The sequence below is a fragment of the Ursus americanus genome, chromosome 17 (assembly GCF_024610735.1).
Source record: "Ursus americanus isolate L20-20 chromosome 17, mUrsAme1.1.p, whole genome shotgun sequence".
Classification (NCBI taxonomy): Eukaryota; Metazoa; Chordata; class Mammalia; order Carnivora; family Ursidae; genus Ursus; species Ursus americanus.
The window spans coordinates 38,882,470-38,895,306 of record NC_142143.1 but is presented as its reverse complement, the minus strand read 5'-3'; the positions used below and the strand labels follow the sequence as shown (position 1 = coordinate 38,895,306).

Here is a 12,837-nt window from a genome sequence, read left to right as displayed (position 1 = left end):
AAGGCCCAAGAAAAATGAATATCCCTTGAAATGCTTCCTGAAAAAATAGGTTTTTTTCTTAATTTATTGAAGTTTTAACCCTATGTTTTTTTCCTTTTGAAAATTAGTTTTCTAAACACTTAACCTTTGTCTATAGAACTTACTCTTCTGTAAGTATTGAATAACTGAAAGGTTATGTTTCTAATCGAAGTGATCTGTCCTCTTATTTCTTGGTTTCATGTATCACCATCATGGTTAAAGTTACTGAAATCAGCTATGATGCTTTCTTTTTACAATATGGAAGCCTTTTGAATCCAGCTGGAACAAACATGATATATTTGCTCATCCCCAGTTATATACAAAACACTTTGCTAAACAGTTTTGGAGATACACAGATGAAGAAGACAGACAAATGATACGTACATGAAACATAACATGTATACATTGTTAAAACTTCCTCCAAGGTTAAGCCTAGGATTAAGCATTTTGGTAGCTTTAAAAAAGGCGGGGGGGGGGAGTATCTCACTTATCTGGAGAGAAGATTTCAACTACCCTCAACCTTTTAAAGCACAATTTCAAAAGGAAAATGATTGAGAAAAACATTTGCTGCCAGGAATTCTACACACTCCTCCTTACAAGGCAATAAAAACATTTAGACACTGGTTGAGAACCGAGTGGGAAATATGATAAGAAATTGGAAGTAAGAATAAACCATGAAACACAACAAGATATGGCAGCTGACAAATGAAAACACATGAAGGACAAATGTCCCTTCACTCTTTAATTGTTTAATTTAATTGATACTCCTAATCATGGATTAGTTATAAAAAAAAAGTTAAATTGTATCTAGTATTTCTTATTTAAAAGAGTTCAATACATTTTGGAGCCAAAGTCCTCCTTTATTTTTCCCATTTTGGTGTGATTAAATTCTTTAGTGATCAAGAAAACTCACCAGGTAGAATCCCTTATAAGGATAATGCAGTATGACCTTAGTGTTGTTTTGTATATAAAATTCATCTACTTCCTTTTCAAAATATGTGTAAGAGACATTGTGAATAACAAATAGCTACTTGTTACAAGGTTCTCATGTTAAGAGCTTTTTGTATTTTTCCTTTATCATAAAATCTACCTGTAGACTTTATTCTTCCCATTTTCAGAGGAAGAAGTTAAGGCACAGTTTAAGAAACTTGTTCAAGTTCCTTCAATTAGTAAGGAGAGAATTTATTGATCATGTAAGTAATTAGCCAGTTTCATAATCCTCGCTTTAACTATTTAGTTGATCTTCAATATGGCCATGATTAAGTATTTTTTATTACAGGGACACCTGGGTGGCTCAGTCGTTAAGCGTCTGCCTTCAGCTCAGGGCGTGATCCCAGAGTCCTGGGATCGAGCCCCACACCAGGTTCCTCCGCTGGGAGCCTGCTTCTCCCTCTCCCACTCCCCTTGCCTGTGTTCCCTCTCTCGCTGGCTGTCTCTCTCTCTGTCAAATAAATAAATAAAATCTTTAAAAAAAAAAGTATTTTCTATTACAAAAAGTGAAATCAACTCAAATTTGCTTAAGCAAATTGGGCACATGATTATAAAGAAGCAAGAATATCTCTTAGAACCCAAGGATAAGTTGTGAAGTTGAAACCACGTGGTCAAGTGTCTCTGCTTCCTTTTGTGCACCTGGGTCATTGTTTTTACTTTGCTGACCAGCTTTCTCTGTGGCTCCTTACATCTGGGGGAGAGAAATACATCTCCTGGGTATTCATTATCATCAACTCTATTCACACAGAAAGACTGAGGAGCTGTCTTTTAATCCTAGTTCTCAAGAAAGAAGAATCTGATTAGCCCAGCATGGGGTAGGAGATTAAACCATGAGTCCTAGTCCTCCACAGCCAAGGAAGCAGGATTACCAGTAGTAATGTAACTATTCCGGTCCACCGTCCCTGTGCGATGGTGGTGGTCCCGTGATGGCAGGGGAGTAGTTCTCAAAGACACAAAGTGGGTCAGACAATGTGGCCCTTCACTTCAAATAGTAATGCATGGTGGTTAAGATCTTTCTGGAGTCAAATTTCTAGATTTATTTCTTAGTTCTGCCATGACTGGTTGAGTAACACTGTGTTACTTAACCCTTTTGTGCTTATGTACTTTCTTTCTCTAATGTGGTAATAGTAACGTTATTACATCTAAGCTATTTAGAACAGTTCCTAGCAACATTGTAACCATTTAATGCATCTTGGCTATTATTTTATCCTTGTGGCCAATTGGTAGCATACATTTTACTTACCTAATAACTTAATCTAATTTTAAGTTCACTAATATTCCATTATTTCCTATGACCTTCAGTGCTTCAAAAATGGTATTTGCAAAATGAAATGATCTTGCTCTTATTTTTCTAAGAGTTAAATTATCTCCAAGCCTCTTCAAAATTTTGATAACAAAAGGGTGGAAAAATGAAGGTTTTACATATGTTAGTTATTTGTTGTAGTAAGCAAGATTGATTTCCTAATAAACTTAAAAATACTCTAATTTTTCCTGGTGAGTAAAATGTTTATATAGAAAAAAAAAACTGTAATAAAGCACATTTGCATAATTATTGAAATTTGTGAACACTGTTTATTAAGTTAAATTATACAGATGAGATCATTTAATTTTATGTTGATTAATTACACCTTTATTTTCAGGTACATGACAGATGGAGGGCTCAACCTGTATACTAGAAGTCTGAACCGAATACCAGACACAGCCACTTGCAGAGATGTCATCCAGAGAGGAGTTCATGATGTGACAGTGGATGCAGACAGGTAATGCTATCAGCATGTACAATGGTGAGAACTGCATAAAGCAATTTCATAAATAAGATCTAAGGAGTTTTACAGTATATATCAAAGGACTTTTTATTTCAATATAACAATTATTTTGAAATATTTTTAAAACTAAGGTGGTTTTTCTTACAAGACATGTTTAGCTCTATATACTGCATTGGTAAGAATATTTAACAATTTCAGTTAAATGGAAGCCAATTTTAATATCTGTAAAAGCAAAATGATGCACATAGACTTATGTTCTTTCCTTGAAAAAAGCCCTGGCTGATTGGTTTGGATATTCTCAGATTTACCTGAAGGCTAATGATACAAAGATTTAAACATAATTCAAATTATCAGGTACAATAAACTTGATGCTTTTCTTGAAGGGTTTGTTGAAAGCGTAAAACTCTTGCTTTAGGTGAATTTCTGTTTTGTAATTATTTCAGATTGTTTAAAGGTGTGTGTGTGTGTATGCTTGCTTCATAGGTTAGTTATTAATTTGCTGGAAGTCATTTTGTCAATTTGATCAGAATCACTGCTGTTAGAAAATATTGTTCTTGTAAACTAATATTGTAAGATATACTTCTGATCTGATTTTGCCCTCTCTTCACTCAGAATTTTGACTTTATTCATCAGGAAGGGATTGCCATTTCCAAAACTATGACATATGAATACCTTTACTAAAGTCGGCATTGAGGAAGAGACAAAACGTAACTTAGTGTATCCACATTCTGAAGTAAGAACTGTGCACACCTCATTGTGCGTTTTAACATAGCCGACTCAAAAGGCTTGAATTCTGGTATTAGTCAGTTTCTCCTCACTCAAATGCTATTGATATATTTTGGTGGGGAGGGGAGAGGGATTTGGGGCTTAAATACTCTTGAAATAGATATTCAATTAGTCCTTCTGTTTTTATCTCTACCTTCACACCCATTCTCAGAAATACCACCAATTTTTACATGTTTGGGATCTTTTTCAGGATAAGTAGGCTGTTTCTCAATTTTTCTTATCATGTGTTCAGGAAGTCACTCTCTCAGATCTAGGGTGAGGGTATGTGCCTGGTATCCTATAGTTCAGAGACCTCTCCAGAGGGTTAGGGCTAGGGTTGGGGTTAGGAGTGAGGGGTTAAGGGTTTGGGTATGTGCCTGGTATCCTATAGTTCAGAGACCTCTCCAGAAAATGAAACCTCAGGCCTCTACTGGGGTGAGAAAGACGTGGCAGCCATCTACTGAGCTGAGGCAAGGAAGGCACTTGGGCTCTAAATGCTCTTTAAATAATGCTGTTGATATTTTAACTCCTGTTGGCCAGTGGACAGTTTCCACTAGGAGCCTAGGATAGACATATCCTAGTCTGTATAGACATATCCTAGTCTGTAGACCAGGGTGTGTGAGAGAAGCAGGTGGTTACAAAAGGATTATGAAAAATTTTGCCTCCCCACCACCAACTGGAACTCTTCAATCATTTTCCCTTCCTGACTCTTCCAACCATCCTGGACTTCTTTCTGCTCTTGCACTGATGCTTCCTCTGTCTGGAATGCCCTTTTCTATATTTGCTGCATTATTTCCTCCATCACAACATTTCAGTTTCAGCGGAATGCTGCCTTCTCAGAGAAGTGATTCCAGAGAGGCTAAGATACATTTGATTTGCAGTCACTTTCTTACCCGTTACCTTATATTATTTTCTTCAATGTACCCCATCACTCCTGGAAGAGATCATACTTACTTGTTTACATGTTGATCTTATGTCTCCCCCATTACAATGGAAGCCCACGAATGCCGAACCTTTGTCATATTCGTTATATTTTGAGCCTTTAGCAAATGCGTGTGGAGTGAAAGAACAAAGGAATGAATATAAGCTATATATTCATATATGGCCAGCAATAGAGTTCAACTGGGTAGAGAGGCAAATGAGGCCAGAGCCAACATTCTGCAAGGATATTACATAAGAGAGGGAAGGGGTTATGTGGAAAAGCAGAAAGCAGTGATTCGAGGGGAAGAAAGCCACAGTCTGGACTACATTTTGAAACTAAGGACCTACACATTCTTAGCTGATGGTGGAAAATATTAAAGGAGGGGGAAAGTCTGTTGGTCCTTAGGAAATGAGATTGTGGTGGCAGAACCTAGGAATCAATACAGAGGAGCCTTATTTTGGACCTAGTTGGGAGAACCAGCTCTCCTTGCTGCTGACTGAGGAACCTCAGACCAGTGGGAAAACCCAGAGATGTGTCTAATAAATTAGGACCCGTGAAAACAGTGGTTCTTAAAGTGTGGGAACTAAATCCGCAGCATCTGCATTGCTTAGGAACTTGATAGAAATGCAGATTAGCTCTATCCAAGATTTACTGAAGGGGAAATTCTGGGGTGGACCCAGCAATCTTCAACAGGCCTTCCAGGTGATTCTTACAGCTACTCAAGTTAGCAAATCACTGTCTTAAAATTAACAACTAGATGCCAGGTTCATGAAAACACGAACACTTAGCATAAACATTTAAACATTAAAAAAATGACATTTTAAAGTTTTTATTCATTTTTCTTAGCTGTGCTCTGTCAAGAGAAAGTGAATATCAAAATAACACTGGCACTAATCTTTAAATTAGATCAAATAATGACATGTTGTACCAGAAATAAATTGTTTCCCTTTGTTAGATTCAGCTTCTGAGAATTGCATTTTTGAAAGAATGGTAGAATTGAGAGAATACAAAAACCACTTTAATCACTTGTATATATTAAACACCAATAAGGTCATAGAGAAAATCCTGCTATCAGCAGAGATAGGAGTTTGTCTTCTATTACAGATAAGACTGAAGCTCTTTTAAAATCCTATATTCAGGAAGTGATTTGGGATGTACATAATTTTAAAATGCATAGTATTAAATATTATAGTTGTGGAAGTCCTTCTGTTAATTTAAAAATCTCCTCGTCCAGGATGTTGTTTCACAATGCTTTTTAAATTCTGATATCCATTCCAAAGAGGATAGGCAGGAGTAGCTCTAAGGTGATACCTCTTTGCTTAGTTTTACTCGAAAAAGATACTGAGAAGTCCTGTACTTTAAACTAAAAACTGTTCAACTTGATTTAATTCAGTGCTCCCTAAAAGCTTTTTTTTTTTAATCACTGATTTCCTCACTTTTTTCTCTGTAATAATTGGTTCCTGTGATATTTTAAGAAATGCTGATTTTGCCTTTAGTGGTTATGATAGTACAAGGACTTGGGCCCTTTACCTCCTGTACTTAACAGTTTCCCAGCTACCTTATTGGTTCCTGTGATATTTTATATTGGTTCCTGTGATATTTTATATTGGTTCCTGTGATATTTCCCAGCTACCTTATTGGTTCCTGTGATATTTTAAGAAATGCTGATTTTGCCATTTAGTGGTTATGATAGTACAAGGACTTGGGCCCTTTACCTCCTGTACTTAACAGTTTCCCAGCTACCTTAGTCAGAGGTCTTTTAAATAAAACGAATAATGTTAGTGCTTGGTTCATTTTAGTAAATTGGTAAATGTAAGGCTTGTAATAGCTCACTGATTTAAAAAAAAGCTTAAGAGCAAAAAAAAAAAAAAAAAAAACCCAGCGGTGTTTTATTAATTTTTCATATTTCATAGACATTTTTTCTATAAGCTGTGATCAGTGAAAATGCATTACATAAGAGCAAAGTAGCCAGCTGGCTAGGATAGCAATGGATTCGAATTGCTTGTGTTACTTTCATGAAGGTTATAATGTTCCCCTTTAATCAAAGTTTGGCTAAAATGTGATGGACAGTAGAGAACAGCTGAAATCTTCTTCTCAGCAGATTGAAATGGCCCCAAGGAAAAGAGGACGGCTTCCAACAGACAACCGTAGTGTATCTCAAGTATTTTATTACTCAAAGATATTGCAGTTCCTTCATTTTCCATATCAATCCAACACCATCCCCATTTCCTTACTATACTGACCAAAAAAAGATTACAGAATGGGACTAATCCTTGTAGACATGTTGGAGATGCTCTGGGAACTTCACAAATAAATTCATAACAGACAGTTAAAATGTGTGGGCTTTATCCATATGGCTCCAGTTATAATGAAGTCAATCCTAATTCATATACATTGATACAATTGGGCTACACTATATTTAGATGGTAATTTGGGGGGAGAAAGGTGGGGAATAGTTGTTGTTTTGGTTTTTATTAATTCCTATTACTGTCCTGACACTAGCTTCCCTGCTTGCATTAACAAATATTAACAAATATTTGAAAAATAAATATATAATTACCTCCTAAGTGCATGACAGCATAATAGCACCTCGGGTAAAAACAAAACAGAACAATAAAGATGAAAGATCCTGGGTTTAATGGTCAGACAGAATAAGGTAAGCAAAAAATAAAGAGATAATAAAATTAAGTCATAATAGATGTATATACATAGTGTCTTAGAAGCACCCCAAAGGGAAGTGATTATTCCTACCTGGGAGGGTAAGGAAAGACTTCAAAAAGCAGTCTGATTTAAGTGGAGCCATAAAGAAACCGTAATACTTTTTGACATATGGCCTGGGAGAAATCTGAAGAAATGTGGGAGGGGAGAGCATAGAAGCATAGAGGAGTTTAGTTTAAGGGGATGTTGCAGAAAACCAGAAGTAGGCAGTTATTAAAGCATTTAAAACAGATTTCATAAGGAGCTGTTGCAACTGGGGGAAAGAGACCTTAGTATACAACTGGGCTCAGTTCTGAATACAACAGGAACACGTGGGGATTCATAGCCAACAAGCAGAATGAGGGTATCGGTGGATGGAAAATTACTAAGAGGAGACATCAAGAGTATGTGGATTCTTGCAAAGCCCACTTAAGATTCTTGCCGAAAAGAGGCCAGGGTGATCAGATAATTCATGTGGGGGTTGAGGACTACAACCAGATATCCCAGGTGCTCACATATCAAGGTGGAGGAAGCTCTCTAAAATGCCCTAGCAGGCAGTATTCTTGCTCAGACTGGGCTCTGCAGGCCCAACAGTGGGTCAAAGTCAAGACCTAATCAAGAAGAGGCTGCAGAGGAGCCTGAGTAAAGTTTGGTCAAAGAGTCTTTGTCAGACCCATTAATAATGGGATTTTGCTAGTGCACTGGGAATGTGGGCAAGGATGACAACAAAGGACCTAGAGGGTTGTTCTAGAGTATTTGGACCTATAAGTGAAAAAGGGCTATTTTACTAATTTTAATTAGTTTTCTTTTTAAATTTCAAAGTAAGAGCATGTGTTATATGGATTGTATTTTAATAATAACTCACCCACAGCAAATAGCAAAGAGACATGGTGCAAAGACAGGAAGACTGCTCAGGAAGTGACTACAAAAGTCCAGGTGAAAACAGATGAGCTCCTAGCTGGAGAGTGGGAATGGAGACACCATTTCTCAAGGAACCTGGGTTTGGTCTGTGTATAGTACTCTGCTCAGGCTGCCTTGACAAAATACACAGTCTGGGTGGCTTAAACAACAGATATGCACTGAAGGCTACACATCCACGAGGACAGTGCTGGAAAAGTCATTATCCGGTGAGAGCTTTCTTCCTGGTTTGTAGACGGCCATCTTCTTGCTATGTCCTCACACAGCCTTTCCTCTGTGCTCCCTTGGGGAGAAAGAGGAAGCTCTCTCACATCTCTTCCTGTTGGTACAAGGACATCAGTTCTATCAGAGTAGGCACCACTATGACATCATCTAACTTTAATTACCTCTGTAAAGGCCCTTCTTCAAATATAGTCACATTGATAGTTAAGGCTTCGACATATGAATTTGGGGGGAGAGGGGCACCATTCAATCCATCCCACTGTGTAACTCCCAGGTGGTTTTATCCTTGGAGACATAGGTTAGTCCCTGTATAAATGCTGGATTGAAGTACTGACTATATATAATATGTGTGTTATTAAGCTCAAATCCTTCAGGGTCAGGAAGAACACATGAAATGAAAGAAACAGAGGGATATGTTAAACATGGCCAGTCTAAAGGGGGCAGCCACCGTTAGCTCTAGAGGTTGCTGTCTGTAGAAAGGCAGAAATGTGGAAAGGAGGGGCTAACGATTGCCAGACCATTTGATTTTTCAAGTAAAATCAGAGTCTGGAATTCCGTGAGAAATCTCCCAATTTTTACATATTGGTAACTGCGTTAATAGGTCTATAAGATCAATAGATAGTTAAAGATATACATTTTCTTCAATGGCAGATAATGTAGGAAATTACAGAGAAGCCTATATAAAGCAAGAGACAGTGTGCGTTCTCACGTATGGTTATGTGAACTTCCTAGTGCCTTAAATTTTCCCACAGAGATACGCTGGTGATGATATCAGCTGTACAGAAAGAAAATGCCACCAGTCATGAGAAGCCAGCCTAGTAATTTAGGCAAAACTATTCGAGCACATTTCCAAGTTTGCAATGCAAGACAGGATGATCTCAGGTCAGTTTCCCAGCCATAGCCTCCCTCAGTGATGCTGGCCTGATGTCTGTTATATAGATGGTAACTAATTAATTTTGCTTAAACCACTCTGTGAATCAGCACTGTGCAGGCTAAGGGCACATTTGTATCTGTGATGCAGAGTGGGGAAACAAGCTCTGAGAACGAACCCTTGACATTTAAAGAGTGAATAAAAGGAGAGTAACCACTGAAGAGGCAGAGAAAAGAGCTCCTACACAAAACTGAAGGAGAAATAGGGCTAACTGATATTTTTGAAATAGAGAGTAGAGGAATGAGGCAACACTGTCAAATTCCATGGACAAATAATTGAAGAAGGTTCATTCCAAAGAATGAAATAAAACAGTATGAAGTTTAACGTTTGAGAGGTAGTGCTCTCCTGCATGATCGAGCAAGGTACAAGGGATAGCCTGAGTTACTTGAGCAAAATGGTCATAGAAGTCAAAATTTGGTTATTAAGATGATTTGTCCACATGACCATCAAGTCAATATAATGACAGAATGAGTCTCAAAGGAGAGGAAGATAAACCTCCAGGTGACAAACTCTTCTTGGAAAATGAACAAAATTCCACAAATCCAGGCCCATTGTGGGTTATTATGTTGCTATCTAAAGCATATTCTTAAATCTATGATTGTTAATTTCAACTGTAAACTAATCAGTTTAACTATTCATATTTTTTACTGATTTTTGTGTGTTGAATCATGAACTTTTGAAAATATAAAAGCATAATACGTCTTAGAAATTGTTATTTTTGTATTGTACTAACTGACAGATTGGCTTGATTTGTGATACTGCAGTTCAGATGCTGAAATCACAGTTGATGGAAGAGTTTACAAAAGGCGTTAAGGGATTGTCATGATTTTTACATGGCCCTCAGGTTATCAGTCATTATAACTCAATATATCAAGGGAAGCCTAGGACGAAACACTAGTCATACTAAATCCCTTGTTGGGGGTGGTCCTTGACCACCTGTATATAACCTGAGTATATTTCTCTTGTTCAGGGATTGGGGACCTGCAAATAACACTGCAAAAGAACTTATCAAGGAATAAGACAGATTTTTATTCATGTATATATGTGAGAAGTGACAGAAAATGTGACTCAAGGAGGCAGTTCAAATTTGGACTTAAATACCATCTGTTTTCCCCCCAGGTTTATTGAAAAATAATTGGCATGCATCACTGTACAAGTTAAGGGATACAGCATGGTGATATGTATAGTGAAATGATGACCACAATACGTTCAGCTAGCATCCATCTTTTCGTAAAGATAGGATAACAAGTAAAGAAGAAAAAAAATATTCTCCTTGTGTTGAGAACTCTTAGGATTTACACTCTTAATAGGGGAAGGGAGTGGAAGAAGGACTTCTGGGAAACATAGGACTTCTGGGAAAAATAAAAGGACACTTAGAAGAAAAGATGGGAGGTATGATAGTTTTGTGACAATGTCTGTTTAGGTGATTTCCTGTCCTTACTTCTCATCTCCGGTGACAGGAGTCAATCTTCTCTGGTTACAGAACTCTCAGGGAGGGGATTTATAATTTATGAATTATTTTGGGAGGCTCTGCTTTTAGGCAAATAAGGGGAGTTCAGAAAAAATGAAACTCTTCACAGTGGTATATTTTGGATTCCTTTGCCCTAAATCTACAGTTAGTATCAGTGTGCAGAATCCTGTACTGCCTTTACAAAAGGGAGTCATGGCAAATTCACAAAATCACGTGAGGAGTCATTTCTAAGGATGGGAGGCCTTTGATACTTCCACAACTTCTCCAAAGAGAAGTGAAGGCAACAGAGATTTCTCTTAAGCCATCAAGCAAATATCTCGAGGGTCAGATTCGTGATGCTTGTCACTAGTGTGTGTACACTCTAATAATTCATCCTATTCCATGTTGATTTGTTCTGGTATAATCACAGAATCAGTATAGTCCCGTATCTTAAGTATTTCCTTCATTAGCTTACTGTCTTTCCATTGTAATTAAAAGCAAACACAGAAAAGATTAATAGACCGAGATGGAAATAGATAAAGTAAATTTAATTATTTCACTTCATAATAAAACGGCCTGCCTTTTTTGCTCTTGTTTCTTTACTCTAAGTAGAAAGAGACCCGTGCAAAATATTAGAGATGTAGAAAAAGTTTTATTTGCCCTTCTAACTTCCCTTTGACACCTTGCTCGCCATCACAGACTTACGAACTGCTGCCGAACTTCTCTCCCGGATTCTAGTTCTCAGAATTAACTGGCCTCATTGTGAATAATCTTTTAAACTTCCAGTACTTTTTGAAAAAAAGATTTTATTTTATTTATTTGACAGAGAAATAGAGAGCACAAGTAGCCAGAGCGGCAGGCAGAGGGAGAGGGAGAAGCAAACTCCCCGCTGAGCAGGGAGCCCGACATGGGGCTCGATCCCAGGACCCTGGGATCATGACCTGCACCGAAGGCAGACACTTAACCGACTGAGCCACCTAGGCGCCCCTAAACTTCCAGTACTTATAAGTAATACCCCTTCTAGAACTAATTCACACCAGAAACACTATTGAGAACCTACCCCCTACCAAGCACTGTGCTCAATCCTGGGGGACCCTGTGTTCAGAGGAATTAGAGATGATGAAAGTTTAAAAGGCCATTGAGATCGAAAGGGTACTTGGACAATCAACTAGCCCAAGTGGTAGATATTTCTGTTTGAGATACCTTTTAATATTTTTCAAAACATGCATCCAGGTAGCTCTGAGCTCTACCACCTCTTTGAAGGACTGCTCCTGACATTGAACTTGGCCAAAGCTAAACTTAGCCATTATAGGATATTCTTCTAACAGAAGAGGTGGTCCTCAGTACTCTTATTTATGCAGTAGTTTTACCTAAGCTCCTTCCAAAACAATTTACTATAATCTTATGAAGATGGTAAGGAGGAGGATGGAGAGGGAGAGTCAGGGTTGTTATAATAAAATTTAGCTATAATAGCTATCAGCATTGAGGACTAGTTATGTGCAGCCAACATGCCCTATTACTTAAATACATTGTTATATTTTATCTTTACAACAGCCCTATGAAGTGGGTTTTATTACTGCCATTTTATGAGGCGAAGAGTTCTTAGATTAAGAAACTTTCCTGTAAACACTTTCTTAATTAACTGTAATGGTAGGATTTGAATCCAGTTCCTGTGCTCTTACTATTATTCATAACATTATTAATTTAGATAAATGTTTTTATCGTGCCCGGATGTACATTGTCAGATTTTGTAAATTCTTTCTTTTTTCTATCTTAGTCTAAACATGTCTATAAAATATGAATATATATATTTTATTCAACTTCATAAAGGTTGATAAGTTCCCTCAATATATAAATCATATTCTATTCTATTGCAGATTGTTGATAAACCTAAAAACAAAAATTGACAACAATCTTTTCACATGTGTTAGAGATTCTCAAATGCTGGCTAGTTTGTTAATATGAGTTAAACAATTTAGCAGTGTTTTGTTCTAGATAGATAAGATATCTCTTGAAACCCTAATGTCTGTTGACATATTTATTTCTTACAGGCTCCAGGAAACATTAGAAAAATGGAACGGGGAAAAATATATTCAGGTTATATACAGAAAAATATTAAAAGAGTATTTATATGAAGGGAAAAGCAATGTGGGCCTTT

At 37.3% G+C, this 12,837-nt stretch overlaps 1 protein-coding gene across 6 annotated transcripts in view; it reads left to right on the top strand.

Moving 5' to 3' along the window:
* NAV3 (neuron navigator 3) overlaps positions 1-12,837 on the top strand; it is a 797,711-nt gene that overhangs the window by 655,013 nt on the left and 129,861 nt on the right. For all 6 annotated transcript variants that reach the window (XM_087868917.1, XM_045779499.2, XM_087868918.1 and 3 more), the window contains one exon: positions 2,649-2,768. In XM_087868917.1, the coding sequence (XP_087725043.1) occupies positions 2,649-2,768 (120 nt within the window). The remainder of the gene's footprint in view (positions 1-2,648; positions 2,769-12,837) is intronic.